Source organism: Nematolebias whitei, chromosome 10 (assembly GCF_014905685.2).
Source record: "Nematolebias whitei isolate Nwh7 chromosome 10, NemWhi1, whole genome shotgun sequence".
In the NCBI taxonomy this organism is placed as follows: domain Eukaryota; kingdom Metazoa; phylum Chordata; class Actinopteri; order Cyprinodontiformes; family Rivulidae; genus Nematolebias; species Nematolebias whitei.
Genome location: NC_056507.1, coordinates 33,705,016 through 33,730,713, shown reverse-complemented (window position 1 = coordinate 33,730,713; position 25,698 = coordinate 33,705,016). Strand labels below are relative to the sequence as shown.

At 40.9% G+C, this 25,698-nt stretch overlaps 3 protein-coding genes across 3 annotated transcripts in view; 1 reads left to right on the top strand and 2 right to left on the bottom strand.

Annotated features, from left to right (window-relative positions):
- camk1db (calcium/calmodulin-dependent protein kinase 1Db) lies at window positions 1–25,284 on the bottom strand (the record flags this gene model as incomplete). The annotated part of the gene is given in 9 exon segments (XM_037683623.1): window positions 1–201; window positions 2,396–2,549; window positions 2,628–2,715; window positions 3,407–3,485; window positions 15,955–16,067; window positions 19,013–19,088; window positions 19,534–19,660; window positions 19,977–20,115; window positions 25,210–25,284. Coding segments are annotated over 9 exon segments (1,006 nt in total), but the record flags the coding sequence as incomplete, so codon positions are not given.
- The window catches only part of dhtkd1 (dehydrogenase E1 and transketolase domain containing 1), a 137,775-nt gene that overhangs the window by 38,313 nt on the left and 73,764 nt on the right, over window positions 1–25,698 (bottom strand). The gene's annotated exons all lie outside the window — the stretch shown is intronic.
- Window positions 8,069–9,709, top strand: LOC119416386. The gene is made up of 4 exons (XM_037683624.1): window positions 8,069–8,275; window positions 8,407–8,481; window positions 8,633–8,758; window positions 9,282–9,709. Exons 1-4 carry the CDS (start codon window positions 8,086–8,088, stop codon window positions 9,686–9,688), a joined length of 798 nt encoding a protein of 265 aa, XP_037539552.1. The 5' UTR covers window positions 8,069–8,085; the 3' UTR covers window positions 9,689–9,709.

The following is a 25,698-nucleotide window of genomic DNA, read 5'->3' as shown; positions in this document are numbered from 1 at the left end:
CTTAAAGCTCTGTGGTCTCCCAGCTGACCTCCCGCGGAACCTGGCGTCATTTAGTCCCAGTGTGGATGACCGTAACGGTGGAGGGTCTGGGCCGAGGGGGCTCAGCCACCACCGCTGGGTCCTCTGATGGAATGGGAGCAGGACCATCAGAGTCCTGATTGTGCGCTTTAATGGCAGATTTCAGAGGAGTTATGGGGGGACCTGTGGAAAAAAAATACTTCTTCAGAACTGTGTTGAATACAAGAAACAAACAAACAAAAAAAATTAATTATTGATAATGAATCAAATGAAGACCATAACCTACAATTATAAACTGCACCGAGTCCTATTATTTTCACCCACATGGCAGAAAATAGCACAATATTAAAAATTTATAGTTTTAAATGCACAATTAATTTATATGAAAGGTGATGACGATGTTTGCCTGTCTGTCTGTTAGCAAAATATGTCCTGAACCACCTAAGAGATTTTATTGAAACTCTCTGAAGGTTCAATGTATTTTTACATCTGATTAATTTTTCCAATCCAAGACGGCACACCGCTAACCAACATCAGCAAACAAACATGGCTACAACTGAGTCCAACACATGTTGAGCTGAAACATGTTAGAAACTCAGAGCCAGCCTCAACTCACAGTCTGAGCGCTGATCACTCATCTCTTTTCAGAACGTTGTCATGCTGATACGTACAGTGTTCCTCGAAAAGGTGCACTTTTCTAAAATTTTAACTTTTAAATAGTCTCAAAACTAACTATAAGCTGGGATCATGACAGTTTCATTCATTTCAGCAAAACGGTTGATAAAAGTGTAACATTTGAACCATCTGGACAAAAATAAAAAGATCCAGTAATTTACTAAACAAATACAAAAGTTTAGATTTAAGTGAAAACTGCATGTAAAAACTTGATGGAGGGGGTTTGTTAAAACCTTGAAACAGCCCGTAGACACACCAGAAAAATAAAAACAACTTTAAAAAGCTAATTGAAAAAATAAAAAATGTTTTTGTTAAATTTATCTTTAAATTACAAGCAATAAATGAAAGTAGCTTTTCTGTTTGGAATGCATTTGTGGGAGTGGAGGTGCAGAGGCTAGAGAAGGTGGGCCTGATCGGAAGGTCGCAGGTTCGACTCCCAGGACTGACAACAACAAAATGTGGGTGGAAAAGGTGAAACACCCACACCTGCCTCCACCCTCATTTGCACCACTCTGAGCCCTTGAGCAAGACCTTTAACCCCCACCATCTGCTCCCAAACAGGTCTCTCTTGAAAATGAGTCCTTGTGACTCACTGAGACTACCTGTATAAATAAATGTAAATTAAAATAAAATATCACTCACTGCCTTGCATGCGAACTTTTAAACAAAGTTGTCGGGCTAAGTTATGTGTTAGGGATGACTCTCAGCTACTACCACAATCAATTTTAGTCATTTATTTGTAAAATTAACTGCGTTAAAGCCACTGTTGCTAAACTTGAATACAGTAGTCCCTCACTACTTCACGGTTCGTTTATCGTGGTCTCGCTACTTCGCTGTTTTTCAAAAGAGAGTGGACATGACACAGTTGGCTGATTGATGGATGAACTGCACGATCGGCCTGGCATTTTTATTTAAAATAAATTATTTAAAATTATTTAGCACCTCCTGCACCTTTGTGCAGCCCACAGTGCAGGATAAACTTCCTGCTGCAGCTGATCAGCTGTTCAGTGTGCAGAGGAGAAGTGGGCGTGGCCAAGAGTGCATGCAGGTGGAAAAGAGCAGAGGAGGCAGAGAGATGACATCATGACATTCTGTGTTCTTTAAGAGAGTTTAAAGTTTAGATACATTGTTTAGAATATTGCAAGAGTGTGGGAAGGCTTTAAAACACATTTATATACATATATATAATAAAAATAAACTACTACTTAATACTTGAACTACTTTTCCTACTTGGCGTTTTTGCACTTATCGCGGGTCTTTAGGGTACGGATCCCCCATGATAAATGAGGGACTACTGTATTTACATTAACAAATGCAGATGAAACTCTAGGGATGAAGAAATAAACACAACTAAGATTAAAGAAAAATGCTGCCATCTTCTCAGGACCTCAGTTCACTAAAAGTGAAAAACAACGTGCACTCTGGCTTTATGGATGTTGGATTCAAGTAGCTTAGTTTTTTTTATTCTCTTTTTAGGAACCTGAATTGCTGCACCCACCAGTTGTTACATAACAAAAGCCATTGTTAAAAAAACTTTTAATGCAGTGGGTCGACATGTTCTCTACGAAAAGTGTTTTGTATTTAGATGAATGTGTTAAATTAGACGTGTCCATGAACATTAACTGGTTCACAGATCAGCGTGGCGGAGTAAAGAGCTAGCATGTTTGTGTCGGTCACGGTTGGCATCTGAAGAGTCACTCACAGTCCTTCAGGGAGAGCGGGGCGCAGTCCACAGACTGGCTCTTGGCCGGGGCCCGGCTCTGAGGGCTCGGCACGGAGTTGGTGCTGCTTCCAAAGCTGGTGCCCAGCTGCAGGCGCCTCATGTGGCGGATCACCGCCGTCGCGTTAAACGCTTGCTGTTACACACGAGGCGCAAAAGACAAATCGTTAAGACCGAGACATTTTTTCCTGATTAACAAAAGCAGAGAACTCACCCTCCATTTGCTTTTGGCAAAGTTTTTCCTCATCTGCCGGCTGACTGACTCATGGATGTTCTTGCAGAGAGCCGTGTCTCCAGCAATCCTGGGTTGTTGTTTAGAAAAGAAAAAGGAAAAGTCACATTGACACATTCCAAAACAGCACGCCAGAATGATTTATATTTATCCCTGCCATGCCTGAGGAATCATCTCGTTGTTTTCATATTTGCTCTCTTCATTTATTTTTATTTGGCTGCAACACTGTTGACTGATGGGCTGCTGTTTCTGACACATTCTTCACATTATCTCTTTATGAAAGCTTGTCTATGAAAGACATTTCTCTTCATTATGAAATCTGTTACTGCCGTCACAAGCCACGTATCAGAGGGACCACCTGTCCATGACCCAAATGTCCATTACTGCCTAACAGACTTATTGCCACGTCTGCTGGAGACGTCAACCCACGCCGGTTCAGTCTCATTAGCGCTGACGCGGGCCTGGGATGACATCTCAATTGCTCATTGAGCCTCCAACATCTTCAAGGATCCTTCAGGAGATAAGCCACTAATTGGCAGCCATTTATTCAGCAGATTTGGCTCAGAGAGCTGGCAGTGCCCTGCAGAGGTGGGCTCGTGGCTCGGAGCCATGGTGACAGATGACAGTGGGAGGAAAAGCTCTCCATGATAAATGCATGAACCTGGCAATCTGCGTCACGCTGCTGTGTAATCGCAGCGCCACTGTGTGTTTTCCTGTGATTGTGTGGCTGCAGCGTAGCGTGGCGATAAGGTTCTCCTCACCAGGGGTGCTCCAGAGCCTGATCACATGTGAATCTCTTCTCAGGGTCCTTCTCCATTAAGCAGTTGATGAAGTCTTTGGCTGTGGAGGGAAATGGAGAAAAATGTCAAGAGCAAATCCAACTGAGGGCTTGTTGTTATTTTTCCAGAACTCAGGTGTAAATTTTTATTTAGTGCTTTACGTTACGTGTCCTGGTGCCCTGTGAGGTGGACATCTCCAGTAGGCCCTGACCGATATATCAGTAGGGCTCAATATTTTAGGCTGATAGATGTTTGTAATAAATAAATTACTCCTCAATGTCTGCTTTTTATGTGGCACATTCGCACGGGATAACCAAAGCCTGAGATTTAGCTGAAATTTATGGACTAGTGGTGGGCGGACCGACCCAAACATTGATAATATAGATACCAGCACGGGTATTGATATTGATCAATACCAGTGTAATGATATCAATACCATAGCTTCAGTTTCTCTCCTGTATGCAGTGCTGCAGTTTCATCAAAGATGCGAGCCGACTGTCTGTACGTGTCGCTCCTGTCACAGCACAGAGCAGCAGGACCCACAGAGAGGCTGCTGGGAATATTTCTTTGAACTCAAGGCTTTGGAGGTTGTTTTGTTATATACACTTTATTTATTGTATTTTCACTAATTATTTTTGATTTGTAATTATTTTTTCAAACCCAGAAAAGAAATTCACTTAAGAAGAGAAATTTTGTTTTATTCCTTTATATCCTAAATATATTTTATTGTTTTATAACTTTTTTTCCTGTGTGATAACTTTGTACAGTTTGTTTATTTAAGAAAAAAAAAATCCAGAAAAGGAGTACAATGAAGAGAAAATTTTTATTTAAATATCATAATTTCTGAAAACTGTTTTAAATTATTATTGAGTGATCATTTTGTGCACTTTGTTTAAGGAAAAAATCCAGCCATCACAAGGTTTGGGGAAAATAGTTTTGTTACTGTTCTATTTTTTCAGAGAAAAACTTTTATTATAATAAAGTATTTTTTATTTACTTATAAACTTTGCCTAATTCTATCCTGGGTTTTAACTAATAAATGATCCAAAGGAAAAAGCACAAAACACTTGAACGTCATCAAAATTCACTGTAATTATTTAAAAGTATCGTATCGGTATCTGCGATACTGGACCAGTATTTATTTGGTATCGATCGATCACACACCACTATTACGGACATCTTCCGGATATGATGTCAACGTGGCGCTGCATATTGCGTAACATCAGCTTGTCATAGTTGCCAAGTCCGCTTATTATAAGCAACTTTGGTCTTGTTTTTTTCTAAAGTCGCTTGTAAAGTTTGTGGTCCAGACGGATGTCACGTCCAGGCGGATGTTACGTCCAGACAGATGTTACGTCCAGGCGGATGTTACGTCCAGGCGGATGTTACGTCCAGGTGGATGTTAAATCCAGGCGGATGTTACGTCCAGGCAGATGTTACGTCCAGACAGATGTTACATCCAGGCGGATGTTACGTCCAGGCAGATGTTACGTCCAGGCGGATGTTACGTCCAGGCGGATGTTACGTCCAGGCGGATGTTACGTCCAGGCAGATGTTACGTCCAGGCGGATGTTACGTCCAGGCGGTTGGAGATAGGAGATGCGCTGAAGGCACTCTGTAGATTTTGCAAATGTGAAATATGTGCTCACCATACTGATTTAATTCAACATGCCAATACTGAGAAGCACAAAATAAAACTGTGCACTCTTCTCTTCCATGGGGCTAACGAACCTGGATTTCACTGCCCCAAAACACAATGACACAAAACAAAGAAACAAGCTAAAAATAGCCACCTATGTAGCCTGTCACACATCAATCAGTGCTGTGGACCGTCTTGGAGAACTCACTGGATCCACTTCGACTGACAGTGAGATGAAAATACACCAAACAAAATGCACCGCATTAATAAATCATGCAATAGCCCCTTGCATGTTCAGAGACCTCATGAGTGATATTGGAGATGCTCAGTATTCTCTTGTAATTGGTGAAAGCACAGATTGTCTATTATTGTTATTGTTGTCCATTGTTGTCATCACTCTGTTTAAAATTCAGGTCTCTCTGGTAAATGTGTCTCTGTAGAAATAAAGGTTGAATTAATGTTATAAAATGTATTTTTATTTTTTTCAGAGCGTAAAAGTATGTTATTCAAAGTGTTTAGCATAATTTTGTTGTTGTTTATATATAATGCCATAATAAATGTATGTTTTTACGGTTTAAAAACAGCCTCTGTTTGAGAAGGGGTTCTACTCAAGTAGGTATCTCTGCAGACAAATACGGAAGGAGTATCTGGAGGGCCACATCCGATTGGACGGAAAAAAAACCAAGGCGTTTGTGTTAACCACAGACATATTATGTCTAAAAATAAAAACAAGGCATTATTGGCAGATTGTATTAACCACATATTATGTCTATGGTGTTAACTGGTTTGACATTAGCGGCATCTCTGGTTCAACACTGGCGGTGTCTCCACACCTTCTCTTTCTGCCTCTCTGAACACAGAACTTCTGGTTACATTTCAAAATAAGAGTAACATAAATGGGTAGTGGGGAGGGCTAAACGTTTGTTTTATAATACCTAGCCATTTCATTAAAAAACTAAATCCATTTTGGTTGTTGAATAATGTGAAAATAGTTACAATCAATTCATAAATAACGAAAATTAAAGTAACCAAAATAATAATGATACTTAAACTGGATTTGGGGCAAAGGATGTTTCCTTTAACTTCACATTTTCTTGTTCGACCTTTTAAATCAGTCACTGCAGATGAGTGATTGTCAGATTTCTACAACTGGAGCAGGCATTGTTCTAGAATTGTGCCGCTCAAGGTGGCTGCATGTTGGAGCAGCTCTGTTACTTTCATTCTGAGATTTTGCTTTTGGAAACTTTAGTTCCTCTTTTTCTGGATGTAAATCACATTTTGTGATGATTGTTTCCTCTGGTATCAGATGCTGTGCAGCTGGAAGGATTTTTACTGAAACTTTTTTAGTTTTGGACATTTGTTATGATGCGTAACCATGGCAACAAGGCTGTTTTCTACAACCAACAGCAGCTGATTAACATCTCAAAAGCTCAAATAAAATCTCAACTACAGCCCCAAATCTCAAGTGAGTTGAAAAGGATGTTCTGTGGACGCATTCTCATCTACCTGCCAGCTGTGCTCGAGTGCCTGACCCCTGAGATCCTGGAACTAGCAGGAAACACGGCTCATGACAGCGGAAGGACAGGATTGTCCCCCGGCACCTACAGTTGGCTGTCCGCAGCGACGAGGAGCTCGGCAGGCTGCTGGGAGGAGTGGCCATCGCACTGGGAGGAGTTTTGCCCGGCATTTGGGCGGTCCTACAGCCCGGGGGAACCGAGATGCCAGCCGAGTCTGGGTGGACGGATCAGACGGCATCTCCAGCCAGTTTCTTAGGATCTACTGTGGGATGGACCTTCACAAGAGATCCTTCCTGTTTACAACCATCAGTGTCTATAACATCTCTTAATGAAATGAGGATAACGAGTTACAACAACAAATAATTTCCCTCTGGGATTAATAAAGTATTTTTGAATTGAATTGAATTGAATTTCTGTTTACTGGTTAACTTCCGGGCAGCACGGTGGCACAACTGGTAGAGCTGCTGCCTCTCAGCGAGCAGGTCCTTGGTTCAAACCCCGGTCCGGAGGCCTCTCTGGGTGGAGTTTGCATGTTCTCTCCGTGCATGTGTGGGTTTTCTCCAGGTACTCCAGTTTCCTCCCACAGACCAAAAACATGCATGTTAGACTGATTGGTAACTCTAAATTGTCCCTAGGTGTGAGTGAGAGAGTGAATGTTTGTTTGTCTCTATGTGTCCCTGTGATGGACTTGCGACCCGTCCAGGGTGTCCCCCGCCCCTCGCACAGTGATTGCTGGACATGGGCACCGGCGACCCCCGTGACCCAAAATGGAAGAAGCGGGTAAAGATAATGGATGGATGGTTAACTTCCTCAGCTGTCTCAGATTTTAAGGGTCAACCCTACTCCATGTTTCAGCTCCTTTCAAAGATCAGATCTCATAGAAGAGCACGTCTAAAGAGCAAATTTTGTTTTTAGCTTTTGTTTTGGGCCATGATCTCGTTACAAGACTCATGATCTTTAATTGAGACCAGACTTTTTCACAAATGGGAGCAGGTTTCACTTCAGATGCTTCATATTTCATTGTACCCAGACCAGACTCAAGGCAACCTGTGTCAGGTGCAGCCTACAACCAAGAACAAAAGAGAATCTTCTTGTGTTTGACAGCAGATATAACGCTGTTTCTTACAAACCTTCAGTTTAAAAAAAGAGCTGACGTAACATACCTAAAGAACAGCAAATACAGCTAACCAATCAGTGTTTGCCCTCCAGAAACGCCCACTTTTGGTCTGCAGATGATCCCTTTTCGTTCTGCTTGCTCTGTGTTACACATTGCGGTGGGTTGCCAGTTGAGCTTCTTTTGGGTTTGTTTTCATAGAGCTGGTTGCCTGTTTTGAGCTTGTTTTCATGGAGCGGATTGTCTGTTTCTGTCGCACGATCTGGCAACACTGCACGGTGCGTTCAAGATGGCAGGCGCTAAGAAGAAAAGCAGACACTGGACGCGAGAAGAAACCCTTAAATTAATCGAAATTTGGGGTGAACCAAGGTACCAAAGGCAATTTGAACAAATGGTGCACAACCACACCGTCTGGGAAAATATTTACGATGACCTTGTCGCCCGGTGCCCGTCTGTCCGTCATTTCGGAGAGTGGACGAAGTGCAAAGAGAGGATGGACTACCTTCGAAGGAGGTACCGTGATTGCCTCAAACAGAACCAAAACACATGTCCTTATTACGAAGAACTGGACGCTGTCCTCGGTAAGACGACACCGAGCACACTTTCCATTTGATCCTTGGTTAGCATGTAACGTTGTGCTGCTTTAGCAGTTCATCATCAGAATTAACGATAAACTTTTGTGCTTATTAACGAATTATTATGTTTTTTCCAGGTTGCCGACCTATGAACAATCCAGGAGAAATCAAGATGGACAACGGAGGTTCAGATGATGAGGAATTTGACTGTGGTGAGTAAAGAGTGTGGCTTGTGCACAGGATGTACTCTGATGTTGTTAATGTACATTTCAACAGTATTTTATACCTAGAAGTCAGTAATCAACGAACTATAAACTGTACTTGCTATTTGACTGCACCTGCTGTTTTCTTTAAATTCATCAGGTTCATCTGAGACCACTCGGATCCAGAACACCTCGGGGGAAACTGATGCACCGGACGTTGACCTGTCCAGTTCAAGCTCATCCTCCACATCACCACCGCTCCAAACCCCAAAACCCAAACCACAAGGTGCCTCCCATGTTGCTAACACTTTAATAGGTAGAACAATTACTGAGCTGTTGTTTATATACAGTGGCAGAAGAGGCCACATTATGTGCAAAGTGCAGTAGACCAAAGCTCCATATTGCACATACCATTACACAAACTACATTTAATTTGCATTTTTCACAGAAAGTAAAAAAGGTCAAAGCTGCACACGTTTGGGGTATAGCTTCTAAACGATGCTTAATTAATTTATTTTTATCAAAAATATGACCTTTAGACCCTGAGTAAAGTTTTATGTATGCAGCAGAATGGGCTTTTACAATAAACCCACACTTGGAACATCCTCCAGCTTTTCATACTTATGACATAATGCTCAGATATTATCATTTAACCCGTTAAATTGACATTTATCCCTAAAATACAGTTTGACATTACATTTTTTAAACCAAACTGAAATGTAATGTAGTCACTGTAATATTGGAGATATTAGAGACGCTATAAGATGTTTGTGTCATAATTTATTTGCTTTTCTATTTCTATTTTTTAGAACATCGAAGGAGGAAGGAGCGGAAAACTCGGGTAATGAAGGCAATCAACAAGAGTCTGGACCGTCTCCTTGCGCATGCGAACAGCCGTGATTATGACAGGGAGCGGTTTGAATGGGAGAAAGAGAAGGAGAGAAATAGAATGGAACTGGAAAAAAAAAGGCTGGATTTTGAGATGAAGAAGATGGAAGCTGATGAGAAGAGAGCAGAGGAGAACAGGGCGTTGATGCTGCAGCTGGTTCAATGCATTAGGCCCCCCCCACAACATTTACCTTATGCAGCTCCTTCCAGTTACTACCCTTTTACACCTCCTCACCGCCAACCACCTGAGAGCATGGAGTTTCCCTCCTCTGCCCCTGGACCCCCTCCACCAGCAGCACATCAAGTGCACTTTGACCCACCACAATAAGTTTGTGTGACTAGCTATTCTGCACGAAGGAATTAGTTCTCAGGTCATATATATATATATGTGTGTGTGTGTGTGTGTGTGTGTGTGTTAACAAGTGTTTACTAAACAGGTCTTGTTTTTAATTTTTTTTCAGATCTGTGTTCGGTTACATTATAGTGTGTCCTAAAATAGCAAATTCAGTATTTTGCAAATTTCTGAACATTTTGGATGAGCTTATTTTGTTTTAGGAAAGCAATGTTTACACATGTTGAGTGTTTAGCATTTTTTAAATTTTTTATACAAGCACTGAATACATTTATACATATGTATGCACTGAAGATTGTTTACAGCTGCTTAAAAAAGGTTTATAATGCTTGCTGTTATTTGCCAAACAAAGGATGTGTTCACTACAAATAAATTGTAGATTTTGAAAAAAAAAAGGTTTGATTTATGAGTTCACTGCACTTCACGGAATTGTGTCAGTATGAGCAACCAAGGCCTCCCAGATGTGCTCAGCTGGAGACAGAACAGATGCCCCATGCTCTTCTGGCCCAGCCTCTGTCTGATCAGGCACTTCCTCCTGGGGCTCCTGGTAAGACGCATTCTGCAGAAACCGTGTAGCACTGCACATGCACACACAACATACTGAACATTTTGGGTTTGGTTATTTCTTTTAATAACGCGTCTCCAGCGGCCTTTGAGTCAACCTAAGGCGTGTTCAACATGTATACGAGCACGACTCAAGTGAGCGTTGAAGGCTGCCCCCACCCCGCTGGGAACGGCTTCATTATGTTGCTTGTCAGACTACGCAGAATCTGCTCCAATCAGCAGGTCGACCCCTGGATGTTTCTGCTGAGAGGAGGAAAAAAGGTGCCCTCCTCTAACTAACTTGCGTCAGAGACAGGAACACTCGAACACATCATGGCACTTCCCAGGCCAACCAACATCAAAGTCAAGGAAGCGGTGTATGGTCGACAAGTCCTGGAAGGATAACACTGTACCATCCTTTTCTGTTGTAGTCTGTGGGATAGCTTGAAGGGGCAATGATGGGAATGTGTGTGTGCCATCCAAAACACCCGCACACGTAGAGAATCGTGTTTTCCTCTCACATCCAGTGATGGCTTGGACTTTACCAAGAGTTTTTGACCTCTTTACAAAATCACTCCTGAGTTGACGCAGTGCTACACACACCTCCCAGAAGATGTTGCAGGCAGTAGTTCCAATGCCAAACTGGTTGGCAACATCCTAGAATTCGATGTTACTAGCCAACTTGTAAATGTAATTGCAACCCTCTTCTTCTCAGACACTGGGTCAACCATACTGGTTGTTAGTGGATTTATGTGTGGGTTAAGCAGGATGCAAAGAACATTAAAGGCATCCTAAAATTCAGGTACCACTCTGTCTCTGTAAAATTATGGAGCACCTCAATTTCCCAAAAGGAAGGGCCTCGCTCCCTTGGTGTTATCTTTGGAAATGTAGTTGCTGTAAAAATAAATAATATATATAATAAAAAATAATTAAAATAAAAATTATACATTTATATAATTAATAATAAAACCAATTCATTAACCGTTGTAAGTAGAAGTAGTAGTATAGGAGCTGGTAACATTACAATTACCATCTCTTTAAATTCTGGTATACTTTATCAATCGACTCAAAAAATGACGTGAACTGATGTTAAAACTAGTTTTCAGGCTACGGCCACAGCTCGGTGCTGTGTTACTGTCAGCGCTAGCCAGCTGTGTCTACAAACAGAAGGAAATTATTCTTACCGCACAGAGCAATTCATGACATGAGCCACCATTTGCATATGATTTTGCTCCTTCTCTTCAGCCTTTTCTTTTTTTTGGCGACTGTTACGGGTCGATAGGCTTTTGCTGGTCCGGGACACAAAAGGTTATTTATGCACTTCAATGCAGCCAAAATCAAATAAAAATGCACCGAGGAAACAAAAACTGCCTAATTACGTATCGGATCCTGCACGTTTCTGTCCAAATCACAGAGATGCCTATTCACATTGGATTAGTATTATCACAGGACCTCGGAGTTCAGCAAAATATAGTAGGTAATTTGTGGGAGAATATTTACTTTACAAATTACTGACATAGGCAATTCACACAGGATTAACAACACAGACAATCTCTGTAATTATTACAAATAGCATGTGGTCCCTAGGTAAAAATAATCCCGTGCGAATAGGGCTTAATTTTCACCCCTAAAATGCTGAGAACGAGCCGTGTCCTTACTTGCACAAGGCATAATTGTACCATGTATCCAGCAGAGGGCGCAATGTGGACTACTGACAAGTCAAGGTCATTTTAAGTTTAACGACGTTCATCACAGATGAAGCAGGGAGCAATACTGTGTAGTTTATTTAGCTGAACAGATGGTAAGTTTATTTTAACTGATCTGTAAAACAAATCAACAATAATTAATTATTTTCAATCCTCCAACCCACTTGCCATTAGCTATGGGCCGTCCAAGTTAGCAAGCTAACATTTAGCATAGGTTATTGCCTTGTAAAACTTTATCCAGAACAATAAATCTAACATAGAGGTGAATATACATCAGCGTTAGTAACATTATCTTTGTAGTTCTCAATGAAATACATTGTCAGAAATCTTTAATTCTCTGCAAAGAAAAATAAAAATAAACTGCTGCGGTCAACACTAATTATAGACTTTCACCATACATGACTGACTGTTTAAACAATGAACAGGGAAGATGTTTCTTTGTTTAATTTATATTTATGTAACACACTTGATAACTTTGTGGTGAATAGCGGAGGATAGAAAACGTGAACGCATGTTGGGGCGACTGTTTTTATGACCAGTGCACAACTTGTAAACCTGAAGTGGGACTAGGTATAGCATGGATCTGATTAGCTTAGCTTCATGATTGCTAGCAGCTGCGCTAAATAAACAAGCCCTCCGCTCGCTGGTACTTACATTTTTTGGGAAGGACAAAGCTAAAAAATTTCCAGCCACTATATCTGTTATTGGCGGTTGCCTCCTCCCTTCCAATATCGGCATCAGCGATAGCCAAAATGTCCACATCGGTCGGGCTCTAATCTCCAAAAAACAACTAAGCCATTTGGTAGTGAATAATGGAACCTTAAAGACTGTACGAGTGGTTAATGTCTTTTTTGGTTTCTTCTTAAGACAAAAAAAAAAAATCAATAAAAATACAATATTATAAAACCTGTGTTGAATTTGGAGACTTCTAAACTTTGACTGAAAAACCCCTGAAAGATCTGTTAAAACATATCTGTTAAAATACATGACCAACTGCAGTTTGAAAGTCTTTATGGAAACGATGTCTTCCATGATAAAGTGGAGAGGGACCATCCAGTCTTATCAACACACAGTTCAAAAGCATGCCTCTCTGATGATATGGGGGTGCATTAGGGCCATTGACGTGAGCAGTTTGCACATCTGTTAGGCACCTTCAATGCAAAACGATATAAAGATTTTAGAACATATGTTACCATCCAGATGACTTTTTCAGGAAATATTTTGCCTATTTCAGCAAGGTATTGCTTAACACAAACTGCATCCTTTACAAGAGCATGGCCAGGACTGTTGAACATCGAGACTTCAGACATTAAAAGGACAATTCTCCTCCCAAACCTCCAGCAGCTGCTCCCCTCTGTTCACAAATATTTACAGGCTGTTGTTAAAAGAAAAGGGAAGGCTTCACAGTGGAAAACATGGCACCGTTGCCACTGTTTCTGGACGTGTTGCTGCTATAAATTTCAATACCATCTTATTTGTTCCCCGTAAAACTGGTACACCTTTAATTTGAACAACTGATATATTTACTATGTTTCAATGTGAATAAAATATAAGTGTATGACATTAGGAAATACTTGCATTCTGTTTTTATTAACATTTTACACAAAGTTCCAAATTTATTTATAATTAGGGTTGTATAAATTAGACATTGCAGTGATTTTTTTTTTCATAAAGATATGTCCCACCTCTGTTTTCATAGAGGGGATTTTGATTATTTATTTCATAAATCAGAAAATAGAGTCAGACTGAACGCAGATTGTAAAAGATTTTGTTCCTACGGTGAACAACCAGACTCAGAGCCAAACAGCGTTGGCTCATTTCAACAGTTGCGGAGCGTGTTTTCAGTTTCCTCAGCTGCCAAATCTCAGTTCATTCATGCCGATCCAAGAAAAAACAAGAGCTTCCACTGAGAACTGGTATAAGAGAGAAAAACAAACATTTCTTTCATTTCCACGACCTGGTTATAGTGAAAATTGATGTTTTGATCTCTGAAATTTGACTAGAAACGTTAGATAAAGTTGGGTTGAAATAAAAATATTTAGATAGAAGGAGAATAAAAAGCTAAGAATGGAACTAAGAATTTGAAATGGGTTGTATTAACTTTAGCGACCAACTAAAAAAATTATAATTTCTTTAGAATAGTTTTCTTCTCATGGTGATTAGCATCGATAGGATTTTATTTTTCTACTATTTTAAAGGCTGCGCCTCGAGCCGGTGTGTCAGAACTGGAATGTATTGTTTGGGTTGTGTGACCGTTTTTCACACGTGATGTATTTTAGCACTCCATGACTCAAAATGTTGACTCACAGATGATTTTTAAAACAAAGATGACGACAATTAGAGGAAGTTTTTCCCCACACTTAGTCATGAATCCATTAATGAGGAAGTGAAATCATGAGTCAGCAGTCGTTTATATTACCATAATTTGTTATATTTTTGACCTCACAGAGTGTAATAAGCAGAACTATATTCTGCTCTGTAATTTTAAATCTGCCTGTTTTAAACAAGTAAATCTTGTGAAGGTACCATGACACGAAAACAATATGAGCAAATTAAAATTTCAAAGAGTTTAAAAAAATAAAATAAAATCTCCAAATCGTCACCAAAACTTGCAAAGATGATTTTAAATCAAAGCAAAAACAAACAAAAAAATCTTTGGATTGTTTTTTTAAATTTTTATAATTGATTATCTGACAGGCGGTACGGTGGCTCAGTTGGTACATCTGTTGTCTCTCAGCGAGAAGGTCGCCGGTTCAAATCCTGGCCTGGGGCCTTTCTGGGTGGAGTTTGCATGTTCTCTCCGTGCATGTGTGGGTTTTCTCCGGGTACTCCGGTTTCCTCCCACAGACCAAAAACATGCATGCTAGACTGATTGGTAACTCTAAATTGTCTCTAGGTGAGAGAGTGAATGGTTGTTTGTCTCGTTTGTCTCTGTGTCCATGTGATGGACTGGAGACCTGTCCAGGGTGTCCCCCACCTCTCACACAGTGATTGCTGGATATGGGCACCAGTGACCCGAAAAGGAAGAAGCAGGTAAAGATGATGGATGGATGATTGTCTGACACTAAATCCCAGATTTACTAACTTGGTGCATCTTTTTTGTGATTAATTATAATCTAGCTCCTCCTTCTAATTCTCAGGAGCTAAAGTGAGCTCTGACCACCTGACCTGACTCGGCATCGCTTCGTGTTGGAGCAGATCATTTAAAGAACTTTTAAGCAGCATTTAGAGGAACAACCCCCCCATATTTATGGAATTAACTACCAGGGGGAAAAGTGTCAACCTCTCAAAGACCAGCGCTGCTGGATCACATTTTTAACTTCTCCTGAGCGCTGGTGGCAACCACGTCTCTGAAGAAGAAAGGGAGGACGTTTAGCGATCTGACGTGCTGTTGCCCTCACAAACAGAGGGCAACAGCACGTCAGGATTATTATCAAAGCTACAAACTCTTTTTCTCTCGGCCACTTCTTTGCTCGATGTGTTTGTGCTGGACGGTCGTAGTTTGGTTGTGAAGTCAGATGACAGATCTCTGTCACAATCTCACACTAACAAATGAGTGCAAATTGTTCTCACCTGCTGACAACAGACATGTTTGCTGCAGCGTAGAATCAGTGCCGTTTGTTTCATGAATCAGACGCAGAGACGAGACGGTGTTAGAAACTGAAGACTAATTATGGAGCAGGTAACACACAATATGCATTCCTAGGAAATTTGCCTGCAAATGTGGTGTACAGTCATATGATAGTAAAAATGTTGCCATGGCAACTGCGTCCTGCTGGACTTTAGGTCACCCCCAAAACGTATTTACTTCTGCCAGTCTCAGAGCTCCTAACAGGCTTTAAATGTAGCTTCAGCAGAGTCGAGGAACTTAATGATTAGTAGAATGCAAAGATTTCCAAATTATTTTAACATTATATAACCCCCCCCCCCCACACACACACACACACACACACACACACATACACACGCAGACCCCTCCCTGTCACAGCTTACCAGAGTCTGATATGTCGTCCCAGTACGGTGCGTCGAACTCATAGTCTGCTTTGAGAATCTGCTCAAACAGCTTTGAATCATTCTCGTCATAGAAAGGAGGGTAACCACAAAGCCTGGGAAGACAAAGCAGGAAAATTACATAAGCCTGTGCAAAAGTCTTCATCCTGCAGAAGTAGGAAGTCTCTAAAAATCTGAACGGATTCGCTGCGACCTGGTCTCATTTACTGGGCAGTAAAGCATGCAACAGGAGACAGCTCAGAGGGATTATCAGATGGGAAAAAACAAAACTGCTCAACGACAACAGAATAGATGGGAGGAAAGGGGCATGTCAAATGCACACGAGCAATAATCCATGATGTTCATTTAGACTTCATTAAAAAAGGAAAAAGTACTCCGACAAAGGTTTTATGTGTGAGCACATCAGGCAAACAGCATTAAACTCATAACACATGGACAGAGACACCAGGGATTTTCTCGTTGCTAACAAGTGACTTTGGTTAATTAGGTTGTCAGTTTTATGTAACGCTGTGTGTTGAGAGGCTTCAGCTCCGTATGATGGATCTGTTGAGCTGCCAACAGTTCGTCCTGCACCAAGTTACTAACAAATGGGCTCGAACACAGAATCTAACTCGGGCCTCCTGTTTATTTGTTTGATTATTTTTAACTGAATGTAAAGTGGTTAAAAAATAGAGACTTGTTAGATTAATTTATGACATTGTAGCCAACACCAATGAGGCTGATGGACGTGACATTTTGAACTGATTATATGTGACGTTCAAGCAGGAATCCTGACGACGTTCTCATTGTGTTCTCTTTTTTTCTTGCTCAGTCGTCAGGTCTGATTTTTTTAATTTGTAAGATTTCATAGAACTGTCATGAGAATTGAGACTCTTATAATCCTAATTAGTCTAATTAGTAATCTTTAATAAGTCTTAAAACCAAACGTCTTTAAAGACGTTTGATTTGACCGGTTTGAATCCGCTTGACCATAATATCTAAATGTAGGTGGGAGAGGTGAAGCACCCACACCTGCCTCCACCCTCATACCATCTGCTCCCCTGGGTGCCCTAGATAGCAGCTCTCTGCTCCACACATATGGGACGCAGTAGCTCGGTGGTCTGTGGTTGCAACAGGAAGGGCATTTGGCAGAAAAACAACTCCCAAGTCTTCGTTGCACGCTGTGGCGACCTCTGAAGAAGGGAGCAGCCGAACGAAAACAAACAAACAAACAAACAAACAAGTGTGTTTTTTAGAGCCAGACATTTGTTGGATATTTTCTGTCAAAGGAGCGTTCCTGTGCAAAGTCTACACACAGCTCTGCAGATGGGTTGGAGACGCCTGACTCCAATCTGAGACTACGTTAGGGCAAAATTTGCTGCACACATTTTTAAACGTACAAAAATCAAGAACTGCAGACTTTTGTGATTTGCGAGGAAACTGAGAAGTATCACAAACATCGCAGGACATTCAGAGACTCCCTCGTAAATACAGTTTGACAGCTAGTCACACATGTTTGCTTAAAACAACTCCAATCCTTGAAGTATTGTAGCGGTGCAAGCAAAAGTTACTTCATAACACATTTACATGGCCTCCAGTTTTATGATATTCCAGCAGAAATTTACCATATTCTTCTTGGAAGTGCTCCAGATTGCATCAAAAGTGCTACAGCTAGCTGCTGCTGCCACTATTTGCACTTTCAGGAAACCCTTCTCATCCTATAAATAACTATGCTTTATTGTTCAAAGCCCTTCCACAGAACCCCACTCCAGCACATCTGAACTATAGCTAGGCCTGTCGCGATAGACAATAAATAAATTAATCGCATGATAAATTAATTTGTAAAATGATCAACCTCATTCTCATTTATCAGCTTTATCGTTTCCTCGTCTCTCTCTTTCTACTGAAGACACTGGATGACAAAAGACTCAACTCCGGTGCTCTTCACTGACCCCTCCCTTTCTCTTTAAAATCCATTTAACCATCCAAAATCATGTTTTTGGATGGTTAAAAGCAGCCAAGCTGAGAAGCTAAGCTACGAGCTAAGCTAACAGGCTGACCTCAGGGAAAAAAACCTCAGTCTTGTCGAAGCTCCAAAATTCACGGTTGAAACTCGTGTAAAAAGTTGTTTTTCTCTGCAAAAAGAAGCTGAGAACTTGTTTACTGATTTTTTTATTAAAAGCTTTGTGTGAAAAATGCTAAAGAGCTCAAACCACACCGAGCGTCCGCCATTTTGAGAACCGAAGAGAGACAGCCCATGTCACGTCAAGGGGCCTCCATCCCATTTTTCTTAAAGAGACACGCTGCTCGCTCCCTCACTATCCATCCTTCGGTTCAAACAGCCTTATACTGCCATCCAGTGTCAATAAAGGTACTACACACAAAATTAACCACCATTTCTTCTTCAATTTGACAATAATTACTAATTATTGTCAAATTTCAAACAATATTATCGTTTATCGCAACAATATCTGAGACAATTAATCGCCCAGCAAAATTTGTTATTGTACAGGCCTAACTATAGTTTTAACTTTAGCTCTTTTTCTTCATTAAAGCCGTTTCTTCTGTCTGAAGATTTCCTGTTTGTTTCTGAGTTTGATTTTTGAGTAAATTAGAACTAACTAAAACACGCACCGGCAGCACGGTGGCGCAACTGGTAGAGCTGCTGCCTCTCAGCGAGCAGGTCCCCGGTTCAAACCCCGGTCCAGGGGCCTTTCTGGGTGGAGTTTGCATGTTCTCTCCGTGCATGCGTGGGTTTTCTCCTGGTACTCCGGTTTCCTCCCACAGACCAAAAACATGCATGTTAGACTGATTGGTAACTCTAAATTGTCCCTAGGTGTGAGTGAGAGAGTGAATGGTTGTTTGTCTCGTTTGTCTCTATGCGCCCCTGTGATGGACTGAAGACCCGTCCACGGTGGACCCCGCCCCTCGCACAGTGATTGCTGGACGTGGGCACCGGCGACCCCCGTGACCCAAAATGGAAGAAGCAGGTAAAGATAATGGATGGATAAAACACGCACCAAACAGACAGGTTAAAGTTCAGTCGAGGAGAAGTACTCACAGAATGTAAGCGATGACCCCAATGGACCAGCAGTCCACTGCCTTACTGTACGGTTTCTGAGCTAAAACCTCCGGAGCTGAAATAATAAAAACAGTCATTGATTAGAAAGGCTGATTTTCATGTTGGAGAACAAAGCTAACAGTTCTCTTGATCGTTTTCACCATGACTCAGAGGCTGGAGAGGGATATGAAAATCAGTTGGACTGCCTGAAGCAGACGGTTAACCTTTGGAGACTGGTTTAACTGGGTTGTGTTTACTTTACCAGAGTATCCAATTATCTCAGAGAACGTTTGGGCTTTTAATGTTTAACTCTTAATTTTTATCATTTTTGATCTCTTTTACCTTCTTTTATTCTGGCTGTGTTTTTAATTTGCACTGATTTTTTGTGTCCTGTTTTTATTTGTTTTATCTAAAGCACCTTGGTCAATGCAAGGCGTTGTTGGAAGGTGCTATAGAAATAAAGTTTATTATTATTATAATTAAAGTTTCCACAAATGCCAGAGCTCAGAGGACACCCTCACCCACATATCCGGGAGTCCCACAGGCCGTGGCCATCACACCCCCTGTGCCCTCCATCTTGGACAGGCCAAAGTCACTGATCATGATCTTTGAGTCATCATCGGAGCTGAAGTAAAGCAGATTTTCAGGCTGAGAATAAAAAGAGGAAACAGACAAAAGGTCAGTCTGGGTTTCTATGGTTTTCCTCTCTTGTGTAAAGTTAACTCATCCAGACAGTAAGGATGTCAGACAACGGATTTGTCTTTTAAAGAGCTTTCACAGCTCAGTCGAGAGCCTTTCACAGTTTACTGAGGAGGAAATCCCTGACATTTACCTCCGTGGGTGATCACCACCACATGTAGAAGCACTCATACACAGCGACTTTCAGGGATTTCCCCTCTCAGGTGCACAGAAGCACATCGGCCACACATGCATGCTTAAATCCGAATATGAAAAGCTGTTTTACCTTCAAGTCTCTGTGCACGATGCCCATGGAGTGCAGATAGTTGACTGCATCCAGAACCTGCCGGATGAGCCGGCTGGCATCCATCTCAGTGTAAAAGCCCTTCTCTACAATTCGGTCAAACAGCTCCCCTCCAGACACGCTGTTAGCACACAGAGAGCAACCAGCTTTATGTCATCTGAAATACATTTTCACAAAGTGACACGACAGAAGCAAAAACATCTAAAGCTGAAAACTGTCAAACAGCTACGGAAGAACACCGCTGCCACGACGAAAATAAAATTAAAGGAATTAACTTATCATGTTTAATGTATAAAGTTAATTGCACTAAGTTTCTTTCACATGGTATTGTGTAATATTTTCTTGTTCTTGAAATACATTTTTAAAAACATATTGTTATTACTATGTATAGTTTTAACACATTATAATCGTAACCAGTGGTGATTTTAGCTTCTTTCTGGTGGTGCACAAGCACCCCTAAAATTTAACTCAGCACCTCTAGAAAATAAAGAAACCATCATTAGGATTCTGTAAGAAAGCTTAGTTCTGCAATCTTAGATTCATCCAAATATTTAATAAATATGGAATAAATGATGACACTCTTAAATGGTCCAGTAAAATCTATGATTTTTTTGCACGAGTCGGCTCCTCAACACCACCTGTCAATCAGTCCAGCAGGCTCATCAGCAACTGACCAATCGGTGACCTCAATTTGTCCCGAAGGTAAACACCCCTTACCTGCAGGAGCTCCACCCCCTTTTCCTCTGACAATATTCTCAGGGTTTTGCATTACAAAGGTTACTAGTTAAATTAAAGGTTAATGCTTGAAGCTGGTGTGTTTTATATGTAGATATATGTTGTAAATTCTGGTTGCATAAGTTTAGTCTTTGTTATGATCCTTTAAAAGTCCTATTTGTGACTGAGCTCCTCGTTTATGGCCATACCACCCTGAACACGCCCAATCTCAGCAGCTAAGCAGGGTCGGGCCTCGTTAGTACCATATTTTCCACCGTAAACGTCGCTCCGCCCTATAAGTTGCATCAGTCCAAATATGTCTAATGAAGTGGAAAAATCCATAAATATGTCGCACCGCAGTATACGTCGCATCTATTATGCGACACCGCTGACACGTCGCGTTTGTTACGCGTCACCGTTGACAATCCGTAACTGTGGGCCGGTGTTGTGCCAAAAATCGATTGGCTGCCAAATGGCGACCGCTGGGGCGCGCATGGGAGAACTCAAGAATAATTTAACAAGATAAACACCTAAAAACAATTATTTGTTTGCTCGACTTTATAGTAAAGATGTGTCTCAGTCTAACTTTTACTTAATAAAAGGACTTTAACGGTCAAATCAACTGTATTTCAAAAGTATTCGCTGCCTTGGTGCTCCCGGGAGTGTGCAGAAAGGGAGGAAATCAGGAAGGAGGAATGCTGCGCATTTCTTTGAATATTTATCAAGAAAAGCACCTAAACAATTATTTGTTTGCTCAACATTATAGCAAAGGTGTGTCTCAGTTGAACTTTTACTTAATAAATGCACTTTAATGGTCAAATTAGCTGCATTTTGCCGGGGCGGTGCAGCGAAATTAAACTGGTTTGACGGTTGTTCCAAGCAGCGAGAAGAACGAAGGTGGCAGACAATGGCAAGCCGTTTGTGTCATTAATAGCTGGTGAAGGTTCCCAGTCAGCCAGGACATGGTAAATTAAAAAAAGTTCAAGACATAAACAATATAGCATAAAATAAAGTATAATATATAAAGTCCAGTTGTTTTTGTCTTGAACTATTTTGAATTTGTTATTATATCCGCTTTTACCTATTACATGATACAACGGCATGCCATACAACTCTGGTGCCATCTAGCGGCTGAAAATGGTAGTGTTCAATATTTCCATTCAGAATTAATGAAAACGGTCATATCTCAGCCAAAAATTGGTTCATAAATATCGGGAGAAAAATCCAATATGTCGCTTAGGCGTATAAGTTGCAGGGCATGTAAATTATGCAAAAAAACATGACTTATAGGGTGAAAAATACGGTACTTGGATGGGAGACCACCTGGGAATACCAGGTGCTGTAAGTTTCTGCACTTCTCACAAACTACATCCTGGGGTACGTTGTTCAGTCCAAGAGCCATTGTCAGTACTGGGGGCTAAGCACCCCTGAAGATCAGATCCTAGAATCACCCGATTGTAACAATGTGATAAGATAACCAAACAAATGTTTTTGAATCTTAAGTATGTACGTAGCAATAAGGTGAAAATATTTTGTTGTGCTGTAAATAAAAGAGTTGTTCAACAACAAACACTTCACAACATAATGAGATGTTATTGTATTTTTGCTTGGAGGGCAAAATATTCTTCCAAAATCATCAAATACAAGGGACAATAAATTTTGATAAATAACGATCTACTTAGTCAAAATCTTCTACAATAAAAAGATAAGTCTTTTAAGAAATGTAATTCGTCACCACTTTGCTTGTTAAAGTTTTAAAAACACACCAGCAGCCAAGATATTCAATTTCTCTACAATTTCTCAGTGTTTTGATTTGAACTTTTGTACATCTATGATAAAGACCAACAATTACGAGTTGTTTGTTTACATTCAAACACAATAAGTACACTAAAATCAGAGACACCAGGCTGAAAGCAAAAAGGTAAAGTTCTCTCATCTGAAAAGAAACGGGGACTGAAAGCTGTAAGAACAAGAGGCGACAAAGTCATTTTGGAGGAGGACATGGAGCAGTGAAGCACGTTAAAGTACAAGTTGAGGCCAAGATCATTTGCAAATAAGCTGAGCCGAGATATTGCAAACTCAAATGGAGAGTTTCCATAAGAGATCGGTGAATTTAGTTGTAAACAAAGAAGAGTTCTCTGTTCTCTAACACAATTTTTAAGAAAACCCTGATGAGTTACTATCATCTGCAAACAATAATAACAAAAACACTAAAAAAAAGCAATTTTTTCTTTACATCTGGCTTTTGGCTTTATGCAAAAATCATATGAATCAATTTGCAGCACTTTGAAGTGATGGCAGAATAATGTTTTTACAGTTGTTGTGTACTGGTAGAAGTTTACTGGTGTTCACTGGTGTTCCAGGTCTCTCTTGTAAATGAGTCCTTGTGGCTCAGTGGGACTAACCTGTTTAAATAAAGGTTGAATGAATCTGTTCGAGACGAGCTGATATGAAGTGAAACTGTAAACGACAGGATAACTTCCAGTAGCGGTGTCTGTGGCAGCAGAGCTGAGTGAGTCTGTTCATAGAGGAGCTTTGCTGTTGTTATAGGGTGTCATGAAGGGGGTGGGACTGGTTGTCCATGATGGAGAGCAGTCTGTTCAGTGATCCCATCTCTCCTACCAACTCAGATGTCTCTATGTTTGATCACATGATGTTTCCAGTGTTTTTAAGGAGTATATAAAGCCGGCATGCCTGACACCTATGACCACGGCACAGAAGATGGCCTCTGCCACAACAGACTGGTGAAAACATCTCCAGCTTCTTCATAACATAGTCTTCCCATCTCCTTCCTGCACACGTTGATGGTTTATTTTCAATTTTCGTTTCAAACATTTTTAAAATATGCAGTGTTTGGTGCACAGCTCCAGGCATTTCTAACTTGTTTGAACTGTAATTAGAAGAAGCAGAGGAACAACAAGCGACTCCTTAAGTTGAGCATCAGGTTTACGTGCGTGCCTGCTGAAAGTCTCGTGTTCAGGGTTTACACAAGAGAGACTTCAAGGCAACATGGAGCATCATTCAGAGAAGAAAGGAGCAGATAGTCACCAGCTAAACTGTAGGTGCATGAGTCGCAAACAAAAATTATTGCGTGGTAAAATTATGCAGCGAGGCGAAGGGTCGTGACAACATACGCTTCACAAATTAATACGCTGGCAAGAAACAGCTGCTAAACGAGCCACAGAATGTGACATACATTTAACAAGATCGTTGATAAATGACGTGCAAATTTAAAAAAAGGATTATATCACTGAAAACAAGAGAGAACAACAACACAAACCAGCTGCAGCTCAAATATGACCCGCAGCTACAACCACAGCCTTTAGCTCGATGTCTAATGTGTCACTCAGCTGAAGACTTTTTTGTGTTGACTAAGATCGATTAGCTGGGGTGGCCATCTTGAATTAAGTTAGCAACAACAATCTACCGTACTTTCCGCCGTACATGTCGCACTGCCGTATAAGTCGCATTTGTCCAAAAATGTCTAATAAAGTGGAATAAAACATAAATAAGTCACTTCACCGTATAGGTTGTATATATTATGCATCACCGCTGACCACGCTGAAACGTGGACCAGTGCTGTGCCAAAAATCTATTGGCTGCTAAATAGCAGCTGCGAGAGCGTGCACGAGAGGACTTTAACAAGAATTTAACAAGATTAGCACTTACAAACAATTATTTGTTTGCTCGAAATTATAGTAAAGTGCGTCTCAGTCGAACTTTTCCTTAATAAATGCACTTTAATGGTATAATCAGCTGCATTTCACCTGGACGGCGCGGTGAAATGCAGCTGATTTGACGTTTGCTCCAGGACGAAGGTGGTTTGTTATGGCAAGATAAGTGTCTCATTAATAGCCACTTTTACCTATTAATGAGACACTTGGCTTGCCATATTACTTGAGCCCCCTCTAGTGGCTGAAAATGGTAGTGTTCAATATTTTCCATGTCAGAACGACGGAAATTGTCAGATCTCAGCCAAAAATTGGGTCATAAATATGAGAAAAATTTATATTAGTTGCGTCAGTGTATAAGTTGCAGGATTTGCAAATTTATGCAAAAAACTGCCACTTGCACAGCGAAAAATACGTTGTCAATTTACCCAACGTTTTTCAGTCAGGTCATCTGGACAGTTTCTTTTCTTTTTTTGTGCTGAAACGTTTCGCCTTCGATCCGGAAGACTTCATCAGTCAAGGAAACACAACAAAACTGATTCTTCCCCCAACAGTTTACTGTTGGGGGAAGAATCAGAATCAGAATCAGAATGGACAGACTATACTGTCAGTTTCAGCATCACTTGAGTTATTTAGCCTGTCTTCTGCGGCCACATTGGTTGAAATAAAGATTTATTCCATTTTAAAACATTGCCACCTTCACTTAGAGGCCTGAAGGACATTACAGACACTCACTCAGGCTCAGAGCACGACACATTATCAAAATGACAGGACAAATGGGGGACCAGCAGCTGACCTAAACAAACAGCGAGGTGGGTTCATGTACTTACAGCTGCATTATGAGGTACAGGTGATTTGAGCTCTCGTAGATGTCCTCCAGAGCCACTATATTCTCGTGCTTTATCCTGGAAAGGAAGGAACAGAAAATTCACGTTACTTTCTGCCAGCTTCAGTTCACTTCAACAGAACGTATAAATAAAAACTAGAAAACTTTCATGTACCATATTTTCTGGCGTATAAGTCGCTGTTTTTGCATAGATTTGTCAGTCCTGCAACTTATAGGTTGAAGCGACTTGTATGCTTTTTTCCCATATTCATAACGCAATTTTTGACTGACGCGTTAAAGTTCTAAGAACTGCAACAGTGAGTCCTCCCGTGCACGCTCGCTTTCCTCAGCTGGTGCAGGCGGAGGAACGCAATGGATGGATAGAGGATGGATGGATAGAGGATGGATGGATGGATGGATGTATGGATGGATGGGTGGATGGATAGATAGAGGATGGATGGATAGAGGATGGATGGATAGAGGATGGATGGAT

Excerpts from the sequence above, each read along its gene's own strand:
- LOC119416386 (XM_037683624.1), top strand. The coding sequence starts at position 8,086 with ATGGTGCACAACCACACCGTCTGGGAAAATATTTACGATGACCTTGTC. Across the intron at positions 8,276-8,406 it reads AGAACTGGACGCTGTCCTCG|GTTGCCGACCTATGAACAAT; the intron begins GTAAGACGACAC and ends TGTTTTTTCCAG. Across the intron at positions 8,482-8,632 it reads TGATGAGGAATTTGACTGTG|GTTCATCTGAGACCACTCGG; the intron begins GTGAGTAAAGAG and ends TAAATTCATCAG.